We start from the raw sequence: 18,905 nt of genomic DNA on the forward strand, positions 1-18,905 counted from the left end.
CCCTTTTTTTTTTTTTTTTTGTAAAAACCTTCCTGTTTAGTGATTCTATAAGAGTAATAGAAAACATGGACACTTTTGCTGTACTTATTGTGGTCCCAAGAAGTCTATTGTGCGTATTTTTTTAGTTTTCCCTCACCTCACTTTTTCTTCAATTTACAGCTTTTACCAATAAGTTGTTCTTGTTACAGAGTATGCTGTTGAACATAACTACAGTTCAAAGCAGACAAATGGTATCAGAATCAGTTTGAGACTCTTAGGAGTATTATAGATTGTGTTCTGCTCTCTTGAAAAGTATTCTTCTTTTATTCATCACTGGTGAGATTTGCAATGCTGTATGACTATACCTGTTCATTTTAAGAGACTAAGTAGGTATACCCCTTGCAAAATATTCTCAATAGCTTAAAGGCTGTACTCATTACAAATGAGCACTTATCACAGACCTTTAAGTCTGCCTACATAGAGGGTGCATTAGTGTCAATGAGCTGGTGTCTTGTCTGTATTTTATTTACTAGCTAAATAGCTACAAAAATGGATATACAGTTCATTAAATGTGTAATTTCCTTAACTGAATAAAAGAGTGCTAGTCCCAAATGGTTACTTGCTGCCTTCTTGGTAACAAGCAGCCCTTACCTGCATACTGGTTAAGTGCCTAGGAACCCTCTGCTAGATTGGTGAAATTGATAAGGAGCTCTCAATTTCAAGGCTGCTTTTAAAAGGAATTTTTTTTTTAGAATTTTTTTGTGCAAATTTCTAGCTGGTCTAATAAAAGATATCACCTTTACCATGAGTTCTGACTCATTTAAAAGCATAGGGTTCTCTGAGAAGGAAGGAACCCTAATGAGGTGTGAAAAGCTTAGCTCAGGCTCTTCCTATAGATGATGAGCACTACTTTCTTCAAGTTAGTGTAAGTGCATGCTCCAGGTAAGTGTGTTGGCCAAGAACTGAAAAAAGGTTGCGTGTCCTTAAATGCAGTATGCTGTATTCAGAATCATAACAACAGTATTAATAATGTGAAATAAAAGTAAGTGCTGTAAACTTTGGTCTGATGGTCAACTTTTCTCATCCATGTGGAGGATCTCAGCTTTGCGTTCTGTTGTTCCCTTGCATGGACAGTCTTTACAGATTTTACTGGGGAAAGGTGCACATATAATGAGGCCAATCAGTAGCAGATTGCTGTCCTGAATCTTCAAAAGAAGAACATTAGTCTTCATGTGCTGGTGGGACATTTGATAAGGCCAGCTATTTTTACATACAGATGGCTAGCTGCACCTGGAAGTAACCATCTGCACATCCTCTTGAACTTTCAAAGTGGCCTAAGGATGCTAGGTGCCTGAATTTTGTTTGAAAATCAGTGGGAACTGGGCACCAAACATCAGTTGGGTCCTTTATAAATCACAGTATATGTGTTCGAACTATAAGCAACTGTGAGTACTTGTATTTGAAAGTTAGGTTCTTAGTGCATATGTGTGTTTCTGTGCTCAGTGCTAACACTGCTTTTGAAGGTTAACATCATTTTTATTCATTACCAGGAACTACCATGTGTTTTATTACCTTCTGGCAGGAGCGAGTGAGGAAGAAAGATCCGCATTCCACCTTAAACAACCCGAGGAGTATCATTACCTCAATCAGGTGGGAATAGATAGGCAGCTCTGGGGATGACACCCCTTTTTTTTGGAGTTGCTTAATGTTTAGCTTTGGAATGGCGGACTGTTCTCTCTTAATGACATGCTGTTTTCTATATTGATGATACTGAATGTGAATATAGAAAATAATCTAAATGGTAGACTTTATGATCTCTGGCTTTTGGAGTCTGTGATGGGAAATCAGTTTTTGTCCTTTTTCAAGTGTTGGAAATGGGATGGTTTTTCTGCTTGCCTTCCCTTAAGCAAGGTACATCTCTTAAAGGGTTTATAGTAATCTTTTACCTGCTGCCTTATGAATGTTGTTACCAATTAATACTTGTCTTCTGTCTAGTTTTGTTTAGATAGAGATGTGTCTATCTCTTACCAATGGGTCTGTAGGATATAATGTCTTGCATGATGTAGTCATAATTTTTAACTTCATGGCTGTCTGGCAGCATGACTCTTGTAGCTTAACAATGCAACAAGCCTAATATAAACCAAATGTGGAAACTCCCATAAATTTTAAATGAGTGAGATATTATGAAGTTACTCAGTTTGCACAACAGAAAACATAATTGACAGTAAAGATTTTGGGGTGTTTTTTGCCACTTATGTGTTACCAGGAAAGACATTAGGTCCCACAAATGCTAATGGAGTTTTCACATTAAAATCTTGCATGTCACTAGTTATTAGATCTCTTCACCTCCTTGTTCTGATTTGTCCTTTTATTTCCTGAAGTTGAGATCACATGCAGTATAAATTAGTTTCTTCATTGGCTACTAATGAAGACTAATTTGCCTTTCTTAGATTTCTAATTAGCGTTAAAGATGTAAACACAGTGTGCTGCAAGTAATCTGTTAAGCTTTTTAAAAAATGTAAAAGGTTGACTTTGTAATATGGCATTAACTCTCCAGAAGTGTCATAACTTTTAAAGACCTTGAAAAAATCTATCAGAGTCAAAACACAATGTTATAATGATTACCTCCTACATCTAATGATGTTAAGAATTTCACACCATTGAATAAGCAAATAGGAAGTTAAAGCTTAAGGCATTTGCTCTATTAAGTACTGTGTTGGTGCTTAAGTGTAGCAGAGGTTTGAGAATAGTGTGTGTTCTGTATGCACCATCTGTGCTGCAATTTTGAAGCATGAGAGAGCCAAGATAGTTTTGGATAGAATGTTTTCTCACTTCCGTTGGTTTTGTTGAATAGTCTTAATACCTCCATATTTTTGTAAAACAGCTTTTTCTATTTTGTTCCTTTAATTTTTTCAACGTAATAAAATAGAGGTCAAAACATTTAAAACTAAAAGTCAAAACAAAAGAGCCTAATGTGTTGGGTAAGTAAAAGGCATCGATCTTTTCGATGAAAGCATCCATTTTTCATCCTTCCTTAAAGGAACATGGATATAAATAGAGTTGTATGGAGATTCCACATGCATCTCAGTTAATTATGGAAGTAGATTCTATGCTTAGTTCAGCATGAATATTTGGTTTGACATGATTGGCTTAGATAGGTATATGGGTAGAGAGAGATTTTTACCAGTGTGGATCTAGACGGAACTGGCTCATTTAGAATGATTAAGCATAGTGTTTCAGGCCAGTGCCTTCCATCTATGGTGTAGCAACAACCTTCCAATGGTAACAGTGAAAAATAGAGAGAGATGGGAAATAGTAAGATGAGGATTCTTGAAGAAATGTATGGAAATATGAAAAGGCAAAGCAACAGGATCAGCTTTGAACACTCTCATATTAACAGAAGAATTTCTTAAAGATGCCTTAGAATCCTCTACTGTGAAAGGGGATGAGAAGAGAGGAAAGAGATTAGCAATTATTGACTAGAAAAAAAAGTAAAGTTAATAAAGCAAAGCTTTTATTTCTACCTTTTTTTCCCCCACGCTGGGGTGAGCCAAATAAAACAGTATTTTGTGTGGAGGGTGAGAGCTGGGGTATACTGGCAGAGTGATTAAGATGTCCTACCATATAACTCCAGAAGCCATAAGCTTGAAACCTCTCTGACTCCTGTGGAAGGCTGCCCCTCTCTCCACCTGCCCCTGTCAACCCAGCTGCCAATGGGTACCTGATTATTTAGTTTAGGGAGTCAGAAGTAGTCAAATATGCTGTTAGCTAAGTCCCCAAATTGTGTGCCCTTGCCTATAGAAACAGGTGTTGCTCAGCCAGGTGAGCCTTGTGGCTTAGCCTTATCTTGGCACTTAACTAAAGGGTGACAGATTACTTGAACAATAGACCCTCTAAACTTTTTAAATGTCCAATATTCAAAGGGCCTTTCAGTTTGAGAAAAGAAAATGAAAAAAACATTTACAATTTCCTCTCAGGTCTGACTTGGCCTACCATTCAAATATGTTTTTATTTAAATGTTCACATTGCAGTCTTACAAGGTATACTGAATAATACCAGGGAGTATCCTCATTGAATCAGCACCTTGCAAGACTGGGTCCTTAATTAGTCTAATTTCCACAACAGAATGTATTGTACCACATTTCTGCCCTTGGGCTGTTTTCTTCCTCCTGTGTTTAGTCCTAAGAATCTCCATGTTTTCCCCTCTCCAAACAGTTTTTCTAACCTCATCATTGTCTTTTTGGCCAAGGAGGACATTGAATGAATGCATAAATAAAGAAACGTGGTCTTTTTTAGAAGCCCTTCAATGTAGCTTTATCATTGGTCATGGGAATGTGTTTTGGCAACATATATCACTTCCCAGAGCCTGCGGTAAAAGAAATGAAAACTAGACCTTGGTCTCCAGCATAGTTGGGCAGATAACTCCGTAGCTAAGCCAGTGGCTCCCATTATGATAGACAAATTTGTATTTGTAATATCTTTACAAATTCTGCACATGTTTAAAGAATTAGAAGTATAGATCAGAGTATGACAAATGTGGCAAATAATTCCTACAACCTCAAATACTTTCTTACATTTAAAAAAAAAGAATGTTATGATTACATGCAAAATCCTTGCTGACTTTGCAAGTTACTTTGCATTGTTGCTGTCTCAGATACCAGAGAGAGGGAGATATGTTTGGTTTGAATGCTGTTTAACTCAATTTGCCTTGCTTTCAGATGACAAAGAAACCTCTCAGACAGAGCTGGGATGATTATTACTATGACTCTGAGCCGGTCAGTACAAGTACATGCGCATTCTGTGTTGCTGGTGTAGGGTGCTACTTTGCTCACTTGAATCTTGGCTACACCAAGACACAGGGAGAAAGCAAAACTGAATGAGTTTAAAACAGAACCACCAAAAACATTAGCCAGATTTTCCCTTCATTGAGACTGCTTGCATCTTCATATTACGTTGGAACAGATCTTTACACTGCTTTTTTTTTTGGTCATTGTCATCTGGGAAGTGTTATTTAATAGATTAGCTATAGATTGGATATACCTACCTAATTTTAACCAATTATATGTTGGATGACTTTATCCAAAGTGTGATACACTGCAGTAGGTTACTTTATAGAATATCTATTATGTACACATTTATGTAGTAATACAATATCTTGTATGTGAAAGTAGAACAATATTTTAATTCAGTTTCAATGAACTGCAAATCAAGGTTTTAAATAAACTACCACTGAAAGATTATTTGTTTGTTTTCTTGTCCATTCAGAATGGTGGCGGCAGCACATTTTTTATCCAATTTGTTGCACAAAAACAATATACCCAGTGTAAGAAAATGATCTTTGAGTTTAATTTCAAGTGCGAACAGATCCTTATTTAAAATAGCTACGCTCATTTTATCTGAAAGAAGACAGCTCAATAGCAACACCTTTCTAAATGTATATGACCAAAAAAAGAAAGAGTGAAGGTTTTTTTTTCCTGTATGCAATTAAGTGATGTGACAAAGGCTCAGATTAGAAATATGCTTTTGGCTTGTGTGGCCTGTAGATGTGTCTTTGTGGTGTTCTTTGTCAGTTTTGTCTTGCATCTAAAAGCATGTTCCAAGTCTAATTGCATGATATTGTTGCTAATTCTCTGCTTACTTAATGTCTACCAAACTTCTAGAAATGAAGGGTATCGTATATCATTGTGTAGATATATATAGAAAAATGAAAGCAAGACTTATTCACTGTGCTCTGCCTCTACTGTTAAGACTTTAAAAGTTTTAATATTGAATTAGTGTTCTGGAAAGGGGGAAATATCTTCTCCAAATAATATACTGCCAGTTTCAGAGAACTGTTGGATTCTAGCAATCAACTAATTGTATTCTAGGCCCCCTCTACACATTACATGTATTACAAAATTAGCTGGTTAATTGTGCAATCAATTTAGGCTAGCTACACGTGCAAAGTAACCCAAAAGGTCCATCCAGTTATAGAGTTGGTAAATGTGGAATAACTTTATAGTTGGTTCCTATCCAGCTTTAATTTACACGTGTAGCAGGGTCTATGCCCCTGTGACTGGGGCAGCTGACTGGGCTCCTAGCTTCAGGGGTGCATCATACGCTGCCAGGGCAAGGAATCGCACAGCTGGTAGGATGTTGAACCAGGGCTCCCCTAGCACTGGCAATAAGGTGTGATAGGATCTGATGCTTGATCCCACAGTTGTGCCTCCTGCCATGCACGATTGCGTGGATCACGCATCAGATCCTGTTATGCCTCTACCTGAACATTTAGAGGGGCCCTAGAAAGCATAAGAGAGGCTGAATAAGATGTTCTCTTTACCTCCCAGCAGAGCTAGTAATGAACAATTTAATAAGACAAGCTGTTGCAGACCCAGGAAATTCAGCATTGCATTGCCCATTTTTGAGCAGCAAAATGTTGTTTATAGTTACATGTTAGGTATTTCCTTAATTCTGTATTTCTTTTTTTCCTCTTTTGTCAGTGTACTGGAATAACACTACAGAATAGAGAGACAGCAAGAGAGAGTGCGAGCGCACACGCATGGAATTCTTACTAACACAGCGCTCGTTCACTATTAGCTATACGTTCTGGAGTCTATCCTGTGACCTTGCTGGGACTACAGGGATTTAAAACAAAAAAAAAGAAGCACTCTATTATCACACAATGTGAAGAAGTGCATTATATTATTTTAACTTTTGAGTGCAAGTGTATGGATTGTCTCAACTTAATGCTAGTAAGCAGGGCACTTGGCTTGTCATGCCAAAGTTGAAAAAGTTAAGGAAGTAATTGCATAAACAGAATACTGATGACTGGATTGATTGGCACACGGATGTTTGTTCTTTTCACGTTTGTCTACCATAATAGTATGAATGTTCTGGATTTATAGATGTCCACTGTGAAAAAAGAAGATAAACTGTGGCAACATACTGGAGGTGAAATAGTGTACAGAGCGAGCATCTGCTTTTAAGTCAATGATTTGCAAGAAGCTTTTCTGTATGGGTTAATGATCTTGGTAATTGTTATGTAAATTGTTAAACAGATTGCCTTTGGCTTTGCAGGTATTGCTTCTTAGTTAGCTGTGGTAGTTTCACTATTAACTTTTGCTCTAATTTCAAAGTGGTGAAGTCGTGCAATAAAATTGTCCAATGGGATGTAGGCATTTCAGTTTGTTTAGTGATTTTTTTTTAATTTGTTTTTAAATACCCTTGACTCATCTTAGTCCTGGAAATTAAATGCATGTATTTGTCTGTGGCTCCCAAGTTTAGCATAGGCAGGATTAAAAAAGCTTCCTCAAATTATCTTCAAACATTATTTAGACAAAAAAAATTTACCCTTGTTGGTTTATTGGTTCCTTAATCTTTATTCCTTCATTTATTTATGATTTGTGCATTGAGTCTGCCAACAGGACGCCAATTCTCATACTGATTTTTTTTTTTTTTTTCCTGATGTAGGCATTTGTTCATTAGATATTTGACTAAGTTTAACAGTTTGCTTTCTGCAGTTTACTAGACAACCACTAGTTACTAATGACTTTTATTTGCTATCACTCTTGGCCAAGGTCAAGCTGCTGTTGTAAAGGTGAAAGTGTTTGAATCCCATTTCTGACACGCTGGACTACAATGAGTTGGTCTCATTGCTTCTATTTTTTCATTTATTATGTTGAAGTACACCATTTATTGAATTGGATATCAATGCATAAATCCATTCAGAACCAAAAAGGAATCTATCTGCTTGTGCTCGGTTATCAATTGAGTTCAGCACAAAAGTAGAAAATCCTAATGGAATGCAAACAGATTTTTCTAATAAACTAAAACTTAAAGCCTTCCCATATTACTTTCGCTTTAGGTTTTAAATCCGCTGTTTAAACCCACTTACTGTTAATCGGTTATTTTTATAAATTCACTTTGTCACTATAATATTGTTTTGCTGATTGCTGTGCACAGGGCGGGTTGAAACCAATGTTAACAACCATTTTCCAGCTGAACAGGATTTATGACAATTAGGTTGAACATCACCCAGTTTTAGTTATGGAGAACCAGATACTCCACAGAATATTGCCTCATGCCTGTATGTTTGGGTTGCTTATAAGATTTAAAATAAAAGTGCTTTTCTTTTATGATAAATTGGTATTAGTCCAAAACAATAATCCTGTTAAGTAATGGGGGGGAAAGGGGAAAACCTCGTCTCCTTAAAGGAGAATTGTCAGTGAATTGACTGTGAAAGTTTATCTGTATTTACCTACTGACAATGAAATTACAGCTTCATGCTCTGTGTTGTAAGTGAGCATGAGACTATATGAGCTCCATGTACTGGTCATTGTCATGTGCCAATTTGATGCCAGTCCAGTGATATTTCCCGTGCTAGTCATTTAGCCATTTTTGGTTTGTTTGTCAAAACCGCGCATTCAAATTGTGTGGACACTTAAATATTCAGGTAATTTGATTTGCATGCAAATTATTAACACCGACGATGTGTGCGCACAACTCTGACCTGTATTGCAGATGCTGTTTTGAACAGGCCTTTATTTTATGCACACGCAAACTATAAATTACACTAAGATTTCAAATTTCCTTTCATCTAGCATTTCCAGGGCACCAACTAAAAATAACTTGCATTCAAACATCTTCAGTATGCAGCAATCCAGAATTCATTATTCTAACTCTTGAAAATTAACCAGTTGATTTTAATTTTTAAAAATGCATTTGAGAGAAAGCTTTATGCATTTTTTTAATGGAATTCTTCACATTCTGTAAGGGGTGTCAGTCACATTAAGAAATTTGGTAATAGGAAATCAGCCTGTGAATCAGTGCATTAGCTATTTGTTCCAGCTCTCTGTGTGGACACTCTTAGGCCATATCTATAACTTGTCTGCCAAATCCCAGGGCACAGCTGAAAAACAAACCTGCCCCAATTCTTTCTGCTTTATATATGCCCAGCAGTTCAGTGTATGGTTGCCAACTCTGACTGAAGCTATTCTGGGAGATTTTTTCCCCCCACAGCGTGACGTAATGTAATTAATTGTACTGTTCAACCTGTTCACAATATAAATCTCCCAGATTGCTTTCAGTAGTCACGGGATGTCAATGCCAAGTCCACTAAACTCCTGGCCAATCTGGGAGGGTTGGCAACCTTAGTTAGGGGTGCAAAGGCTTAGAGCAATATTGGGCCTGTGCCATGAGAGAGCTGGAGAGCAATGCTGGGGTGCTTGCTCAGGACTGTTTTAAGCCACCTAATTGCTGAGCATGAGCAGTCAGGGCTTTATTACATGAAGTATTTTGCTCCATTTTCAAAGGCCCTCTTAATGTTCACTAGACATCCACAGGGGCATTCAGTGAAGAGCAATCAATGTAGTGTAAATTCACACCCTAGCTTTACGGCACACTCAATTCCTCATGTAGACAAGGCCTTCTCAAAGTGCTTGCTCAGTGAAAATGTCACAGCTCATTTGTTGTTTTAGAGAGACTTAAGGCAGGGTGGAAGAAAAGGCTTCTCTGCCTGAGGGCATCATTCAAAATAGCTTTTATAGAATTAACTATTCCACACTATCTTTCTTTGTGTATGTTCTTATTTTGTATTGAAAGTACCTTGGTATGGTTTAGGTTAGGGAGTGGATCAAACTTAACTGCACAAAGTCATTCTTAGTGCAAGGTGAGTTTGTCCACAGAGGAGTTAGTACAGAATATATTTAGTTATTAGCTATAATTAGTCGTATGTAAAATCCAGGCAGCAGACTGGAAATATTCTAGTCATTGATAGAAAAGCATGGAAGGTACCAAATGGGATTTATGTAATGCTGGATTGTCCGTCCACACACATTCTGGACTTCATTTTTATTAATTCTTCATCTTTGTGTTTGAATCAAACAGGATTGCTTCTCTGTTGAAGGGGAAGATTTGAAGCATGACTTTGAGCGCTTACAGCTGGCCATGGAGATGGTGGGGTTTCTTCCCAAGACTCGCAGGCAGTGAGTTCATCTTCCAGTTTAACAGCATGCATAATGAGCAAGAATATATGTCTAATTCACAGCAATATGACTCTGTTGTGCCCAATGTAACTTAGATTGCTGATGTGACAGATATTTGACAATTCATATATTAAAGGACTAAACAAAATTTCAAGATGTAAGCAGAAGTGATCTGGTCTGTGCAAATTGGACATCTCTATGAAGCCAGTACCTTGAAGTATTTTTGAACTGCTTGTGAATATAAATGCCTAATTCTGCACGTCTTGAATTCAAATGACAATTCATTCAGAAATCCTGCCTCTGACCTTTTATATATGTCTAATTTTTAACCTTTGGATTCAGATTGTGTGCAAACGTGGATAGAGTAGCAGGCTTTTTCTAGAAGCCTTGAGAAGACTGTGTTGAAACAGTTCATCCAAATCTGTTTGAAAAAGTGCTCATCAATCTGGTCGTAAAGCAATAAAGGAATGAGATGGCGGCTTTTATCAGGCTACAAAAAGTCCATCTAGTTTGGATAGGGTTTTTCTTTAAGAAGAACTGAAAAATAATTATCAGTGATTATCAAATTAACATAATAGGAACCATTGAACTATTATAGAAATCATGTAAGTGTGGGGAGGATGACAACTTTGTCTTGTTATACTCTTAAATTGAGTTAATTCCATTTGATACCTCGCTTATCACCCAATGTAAGCGATGATGTTTAACATTTAAAAAATAAACTGATTGCAGTTAATGTAAATGTTAATGTAACTTTTAAAAGGCATTTTTCTGGGTCTAGGCAAAGTTAAATAAGCAGCAAGCTTAAAAACCCTTGCCAATATGATGTGCAACTTTGACCATCCTGTACATAGACCTTCCAAATAACCATTTTTTACCCCAAGTATCAGAAAATAGTTGATGCTGTAAAGCTATTTTATCTCATGCTTCCTAAACAAGTGTAAAAACCACATCATTGCCAAGAAAGGAGAGAAGGCTGTTGTAGTCTTTGCCCCAGCCCACCTCCATTCTCCCTCCTCCATAATACCCATATGTTTGCAGAGAAACTCCTTGTTCATGCACATATTCAGTCCTGTACCTTCATCTCTTTGACTGCATTGGCATAACAAGTAGGTTCTCTGCTCTGGGTAGTAGTGTTGGCAGTGGCTACCATATTTTGCAGCCCCTCAAAGTCATCAACAAGGGTCAGGGCTGGAGCCTCAGTCACCCGCCCTGGGTGGTTTACAGTACGAATTGATGCCTGCAGAGCCGTCCCTTGTGGGGAGTGAATCGGGGCTACTGCCCTGGGCCCCGTACTTTGGGGGACCCTGCAGACAGCACCATTGGCATGTGCTGTGGGTGCCACCACCCTGTGCAGCCACTGGCTTCATGCTCCGGCTGCTCACCACCCCCCCCACCAGGCTGATATGCCCCGGGCCCCGCACACCCCCAGGGGCAGCTCTGGATGCATGTTTTCAAACAAACAAAGACGACAATAGATCTGTACTTCATAAACATGGTGTTCCACTCGACACAACTCCTTAGTACAACAGAAACGAACTACTGCTAAATTGGACCGTGTTGTTCTGATTATAAGTTGACCATTTTTCTTCGAGAACCATAAAATCACACTAGACTTACATGCAGGGTTGACCTACAGTCAGGCCCCAGACCTTTGTGATTGCAGTAGTTGTGTACATGCAATAAAAATATCAAATCGGATTTTTTTCAATGAAGGTTTTATGATGTTTTTAGTCCATTTAACCGATTCTGTGGGATTTTGGAAAGGCAGTAGGACTTTGAGGACTTAATTTATAGCTATCAACTTATTTGGAAGAGAGACAGTTTTTTTTTCTTCTTAAAATCGAACCTGGAAATATGGGAGCATGTGATCTCTAGGGTTGACTTATAATTGGAACAATACAGTATTCAGTAGCTTCCTGTATTCTGTGCCTAGATGACTCCTTGTGCATCACACAGTGGGCTTGGTGACAATTTTTTTTTTTTTTTTTTTAGGGCTTGGTCTACACAGGGAAATTATCACACAATAAAGCTAGTAAACAATTAGAGCAAGTTTCCATCCATTAGGAGTGTCCGTATGGAACATGTAGTACACTGTGGATTCACACACTAGCTTTTACTGCACAATAACTTCTCTACATAATATCTGTCATATGTGAACTCTGCAAAAAGCTGGAGAGTTTAATTGGCAGACAGCGTTCTTTGGGTAAATCTGATATCTTTTATTAGACCAACTAAATAGTTGGAAAACTTTTGCTTAGTAAGCTTTTGGGTTTAAAAACCCTTTGTCAGGCCGAGGAAGTATCTGCAGTTGGTATGTGCTCTTCCTGGATGGAATGAATAGTAAGTAAAGAGGCCAGAGGCTGGTAGGCATGCAAGAAAACAGTAGTTTATTAAACTTGTAAATAGATGCATATAGTTGTAATTTTCGTGTTAATAAAGTGTTTCAAGTTAATAAAACATCTTCAGTGTTTAAAAGTAAAAGTAGTTGAGCTTTGTGGATTTGCTTTTTCCAAAAAATGGGTAATAACATTAAGTTGAGACAGCTATAAAGAAAACAAAGCAATTTAAAAAGTGTGTCCTTAAAGAAGTGCCTGCTAAAACCAGCCCTGGGTTTCTCTGTTTGTTGTCCTAATAAATAATTAACTGTTATAGCTAATAGCACTCTTTGTATCTTGATCTCAAACCCTCAAAAAAGGAAGTCATGATCATGATCCCTGTTTTACACTTATGGAAAGCAAGACACAAAGTGGTTGAAGTTGTCATGCCCAAGCAGGCAGTGGTGGAGCCAGAAATAACACCAGGTCCCTGAATTCACTGCCCTGTCCAGGCCTGAAGCCGTGTTGTCTGCTCTGAGTTCCATATCAGATGTATTCAGTTATAAACCTGAAAAGATTTGTTCAGTAACTACTATCGCCACAAATCCAACTAGGTAGTTGAAAGCCAATCTGGGTTTTTTCTTCATTGTATTACATCTCCAACAGAAATTAACATCATACAATATTTAGTGTGGCACATTAAATGGATTAAACATTACCTGGTAGATCTCAAAACAGTTAATGAAGAATCATAATCAAAAAGGGATGTTCCTAGTGAGGTCCAGCGAGGATATAATTTTGGCCCAATGCTATTCAGTATCTTTTATCAATGGGGTAGAAGTTAAAAATAGAAAAGTATTTCTAGGGAAGTTTGTCATTAATACACAAATTGGTTAAGTAGCCATTAATATGTAGGGAAGGCTGTTTATACAGAACATTCTCATTTGTTTTGTTCACTGGAGTTATTCAAATAATGAGGATTTTAATTCAGTTGTTCCGTGTCATTTATGCAGAAACAAACTGTAGATTAGCTTTACAGGATGTGGGACTGTGAGCCTATTTAAAACTGAACCCAAATGTACAGCCTCTACAGAAATGACTCGGTGAGAAGCTATAGCCTTTCTGGTGGAGAAAATTAAACCAACTGATTATAACAGCCTTAATGTCGAATTCAGCAGGAATGGATTTATATACCCAAGTTTTGCTCTCTGATGTTTATGCAGGGTCACAGCCCTCATTGGGGTTGCATACTTTTAGCAGTAGTTACCTTGTAATGGGAATGTGTTGACCATTTTTACTGATGCACAAAAGTAGAATTAAATTCCATTCTATTATATATGGAAAATATGCACAGCTAGCAGGAATGAAAAACAGGGCATGGAAGTTAGCCACTACTAGATAGTCAAAAAGGACAGACATAGGGGTAAGAGTGTATTGGGGGAGGGAGGGAGGGAGAAGGTCATTTTTTAAAATTATTTCAGTCATTTTTCAGAATGAAGTTCCATTTTAAAAGAAATAATTTTTCCATCTCAATATGCAAAGTATAAATAGAGCACCGGTGCTTTCACGTATGGAATCAGGTCTAATGTTCTTCTGTTTCTCTCCAAGAAGTGGGTTGCCAGACTTGTTTTATCTCCCTCCCGTCTCCCTTCCTGTTGTAATATGAAGGCACGTCATGGAACCATTGGTGTAGTGAATTGAACTGGAGGCTGGGATTTGGTTGAGCTGGCCTCTTTTGCTCAGGGGTGCCACTACTTAAGTGGCTTAAGAATAATTAAAAAAAAACCAAAAAAAACCGTAAGCCATATTATTGGGAAAGCCATTTTTAAGTCTTCAGTGAAAATTGGGCCTTAGATGACTCAACATTGATATTTATTTTGAGTAGACACTTTTAGAAATGCTAGCAGAAACTGTCTGGCTCAGTCCTCCTGATTTGTAAACAGGGCACATGATGGTAATTTAATTGCTTTGAGATCTAGTCATGAGAAGTAATAAAATGCTGGACTAGAATTTAAACAGACATAGCAAACCATACATAAGTATTGCAGACAGAAGGATGCTTAACACTGCCTCTATTTTTAGATAATTTTCTAATGGGAATACATTTTAAGGAGTGTTTTATGGCAGTGTTCTGACAGTTTTTCTTTTAGGTCTCACTGCACTAGAATTTTGCCAGCAAATGCCATTGCAAGGTTGTTAACGCTAGTCTTTGTTCCATGACAACAGATTTAATTTCTTTTTTAGCATTATGGGGGAAGAACAATACCACAAATGCATTTTAATTTTTTTTTTCAGAATTTTCTCTCTCTTATCTGCAATACTACACCTGGGTAATATTTGTTACAAGAAGAAAACGTATCGGGATGATTCTATAGACATTTGTAATCCTGAAGTTCTGCCTGTTGTCTCAGAGCTACTAGAGGTAAGCCGTCACTTTTCTTCACACACTGTTCATTTCATTCCTCTTTCACGGTGAATTTTTAGTTTTGAGTACTACTTGTTTCAAATGTCAGAGATGTGGTGCCTCCATATTGGGCTAACATTTAGTACTGGCAATTCTAGCTGCTTTCATTGTCAGTGAAGGGCTGTTGTACTTAGTAAATCAAGTTATTTCTTTTCATTCTTTTGATGTCTGTACATTTGTTTCTGTGTAACGTGTCTCCTGGATTTAGATACCCTGAAAAGACCTCAGAGATGCTCTTCTTATCAGTAACATTAAAGGAATAGCAAAATAGCAGTAGGGGAGAAAAGCCTCCATTCAACCTGGATATTCATTTTGAGTAAATACTTTTTGAAATGTAGGATATCAACTAGGAGTGGGCAACATGGTGGATCTGGCTAGTGGTCGGACTCCACTTCCCAGCAGCCCCTGCCTATGTTGCTGCAGCCGGTTTCCATGGAGACCAGCCCCAGCAGCACTGGCAGGGCATGCTGCTCCAGGGCTGGGGCTGGGATCTTGCAGTGGTCCAGAGCCAGGGCAGAGCTGCGATCCGCTGGCTGCACACCCCTGCCCAGGGTGTGTGGGCAGCAGATTGCGGCTCTGCTGCAAGTCTGGACCATGCTGTCACTGCTAAATTGTCCCGGCCGCAGAGCAGCTCCCTGCCAGTGCTGCTAGGGCTGGTCTCCAACACTGTGACTCTCAGGGGCCTGTTACTGCTGGGGTCTCCATGAAAACTGACTGCAGCGATGTGGGCAGGGGCTGCTTGGAAATGGAGTCCACCGCTGGCCTTATCTGGTCTGCATGCTGGACTTTGCCTTCTCCTGGTATAAAACATGTGGTTCAGTCTTCCTGATTTGCAAACAGGGTATATGATGATAATAAATTGTTTTGGGATCTTGTGATGAAAAGTATCTATATAAGGTGCGCAAAGTATTCATAAGCATTGCTGCCAATAGGATGCTTAACATTGCAGTCTTCTAACATTGCATTCTAACATTGCCAGATGGCAAAAAAGCTTGCCTGGATTTGTTTCTGTTCTTAATGATCTAAAAGCAGCTGGGGCGTTTAACAAATCCTGAAGTGCACACTTAAGTGACAGATTTTAAGTGAGTTATGCAGCCGTTGTCTTTATCCTCTAGCTGTTCCCCTAAGCTACCATCTTCACTTCAATCTTGTCTTTGTTGAGCCTCAACTAAGTGAGTCTTCCATATCCTGCTCTCCCCCAAATAGTAATTAAGACACTCAGTGTTTGGACTGAATAATCTAGAAAGCTGGCCTCTTCAGTATATTTAAGGTTCTTCAACCTGTATCTCTGGACTGGCACTTTAACATGCTATTGATCCAGAACAGTGACACAATACAGCATCTCATGAGGAAAGGCCATTAAAGCAGGGAACATCTACCTGGTAATGCACATAGGGCTCTCTCCAAGTGAAATGCCATTGGAAGGCAGTTTACAAGGGTGCATAGGTAATTCAGTATCTTGTGATCAAAAGCATCTGATAGATCTAATTGGGTTGGGCCTGCAGGGAGAGATTTTTTTCAAAGGCACGATGGGGAGTTAAATACCCGGTTGCTGTTGGAAATTAGGTACTTGGTTCCTCTCATTGTCTTTGAAAAATCTCTCTCTTGAACTTCATATATAAAAGAAGAGAGATAATCAGCTAAGGGAATAAGAACAGCATACAGGTATACCACTGTCTAGTAAGTCTGAGGCATCAATATCCAGAGTTGTCTTGTGATGACTCTTTCGAATTATTTCAGCTAACAATGAAAGATTAAACAGCAGATCAATATAAGGAGATTGATAGCTGCCTGTTGCAGTTGAATATAATAGTTACAGCCATAAAGTACTGCATCATTTCCACAAACAATGGTATTTCCTATCTGCCATTCAAATATGTCTAATACAGGAGAAAAAGGCTAGTTTTCATGCCCATTCTTCTTATCTGGACTAGAATTAAGCTAGAACATCCGTATTCACTCTCCCAGTATAAATCACAGATTACAGTTTCCAGATGTAGATCACATTCCCCTTTATCTGAATCTCAGCACAAATAAATCCCACAAGTATCCCATTTATCAAACTATGTTAATATATTACTTGCATGCTCTGGAATAGAAAATGAAGTTTGAAGTCTCCAGAAAGTGTCAATAGTGATTCCAAAAACTTCTGAAGTAGTTGTGTCATCTGTTATATAGATAGTAGACTGGCATAACGGGATAGAGAGAAAATATTTCTGCCACATGCAGTGTCATGATTTACATAGGTGACTGAGAGTATCTTACGTAGCTGATCTTTCCTTACCACATGCAGACTTCAAAAAAATGGTTTTTACATTTTCCTGTTACATTTAAAATATTACAATATTTTCTTTCTAAAAATTCCTTTAAAAATGGAAACAAAAGCCATATTAAAATTACAGTTTAAGCCAGGCATACGCAATGTATCTAGGACCCTGCAGATGTTAGAAAGGAATGTATACAACTTAATGCATTTATGGGACACAGCACTAACTGTAAAGATTCTTCAAGTTTTTGTTTTCTTTGAATTTATAGCGACTGTTGTTAGCCAGTTGTAATATAAAATAATTTTATGAAATGACTTTAAATGTAGAAAGAAGACTCTGTTGCAACCTAAGGGCAGTTGCAGAAAATTTGAATCATATCTTTTTCCTTATCTAAGAGAGTGTTAAAATGGGCCTTATAATGGGAACCTGGTTGCAATCTACAGTATGGAGTAGTCTCCATAATATAATGAGCATTTCCCCAGCATTTTAAAAGAGCCCCACTGCACATTCTGTATTACACTTTATACATATTGGGACTTGCATTCATATAATTTATAACATATGTATCGCTAAGAGGAATGCATCTCTGAGATAACATTCATGTTTTTGTCCTGTCAAGAGCATAGTTAAGATTTCTATTTTTTAATTGAATTAATAAAATGGCATGCTTTTTTAAATTCAGCAATGAAAGAGGCTGAAAGAGGTACTATTACCCTGTTGAGGTCCCTGAGTATGCATCCTTAAAGAAAGGGAAATCTCATGTATCTTCTCTCCTATGTATATATATAAAATGTTTTATGTATGCATGTTAAGAGCGTATGAGGAAAGCTAGGTAGTCTACGTATGGAATGGGATGTGCACACCTTTAATCACTGTGCACAGTGTTATAAAAAGGTTCACAGTGTGCCAAATTAAAAATATAATGAAAAGGCATTGTATCTCGCTCGCTCGCTCGCTCTCTCGCTCTCTCTCTCTCTCTTGCTCTCTCTCATGAATTCAGCATAAGAGATAGCATGGAACTAGCTATGTATTTTCTGGGGACCCATTTTCTGAATGATTCCACATGGAAACTTTTCTGCAAGATTCTGGAAGAATTGTGTTACACTGGAGTAGCCAAAGCTTAGCAACACCTACTTTTGGGAATTCTAACTCCTATTAGCTCATTTCTAAGATATGAGAGCACAGAGGGAAAGGATATTTTTTCCCAGTAGTCTTCTGATGCTTGTGGTGATGTTCTGCACTTTTTTCCTTCAAACCAGAGAAACTAGTCCATGGAAAATTCTTAATAATTAATTTTAATGTTGGCGTTTTAAACTATCCCTTTTCATTGGCCAGGTGTCCCTCCTTCCAAATTCCTTCCACTTCATTTGAATGCATAGCCCTCTTTCTGTTCTGTAAAAAGATGAAGCAACCCATTGCGGAGGAGTAGGGGCAAAACTGGGGAAAGGCTGGTAGATCTAATAGATTTTTCCCAGTGCTGTCATGGAGGTGAGGCATTGTTTGACTTCAAATAAACTTGGAAATAGCACTGCAAGATGCCCTTAGCTGGCAAACTCCCTTTCCCTGTTCAACTTACCAGTGTAATACTCTACAGAACATACTGTTCTTCTTTAGGAGTCCATGAAGTTGATTACATTCAGCATAGCTGGGATATTGTTTAAATGTACAATAGCAAATTGTATCGGTTAGGGTTGTACGAAGCGAGCCCTATTCAATTCGGAATCAGCCTGAATTGGGGAGAGGCATGGCTCATGATCGCTGTGATGCTGGGGTGCATGGAGCATCCCACAGGAGTGTGGGGGGTACTCCCGGGTCCGCCACCGAGCACATGAAGTGGAGTGGAAGCTCTTTAGGTCCATGTCTGCATCTGCTGCCAAGCGCACTGGGAGCCCCCCATGCTTCTGCAGGACCCTCC

The 18,905-nt window shown here is 38.3% G+C and overlaps 1 protein-coding gene across 2 annotated transcripts in view; it reads left to right on the forward strand.

Annotated features, from left to right (window-relative positions):
- MYO9A (myosin IXA) overlaps positions 1 to 18,905 on the forward strand; it is a 382,153-nt gene that overhangs the window by 139,741 nt on the left and 223,507 nt on the right. For both annotated transcript variants that reach the window (XM_019504515.1, XM_019504516.1), the window contains exons 5-8: positions 1,530 to 1,629; positions 4,698 to 4,754; positions 9,844 to 9,941; positions 14,555 to 14,681. In XM_019504515.1, coding sequence (XP_019360060.1) covers positions 1,530 to 1,629; positions 4,698 to 4,754; positions 9,844 to 9,941; positions 14,555 to 14,681 — 382 coding nt within the window. The remainder of the gene's footprint in view (positions 1 to 1,529; positions 1,630 to 4,697; positions 4,755 to 9,843; positions 9,942 to 14,554; positions 14,682 to 18,905) is intronic.

The sequence above is a fragment of the Gavialis gangeticus genome, unplaced genomic scaffold (assembly GCF_001723915.1).
Source record: "Gavialis gangeticus isolate Ggan-Ray unplaced genomic scaffold, GavGan_comp1, whole genome shotgun sequence".
NCBI classification, from domain to species: Eukaryota; Metazoa; Chordata; order Crocodylia; family Gavialidae; genus Gavialis; species Gavialis gangeticus.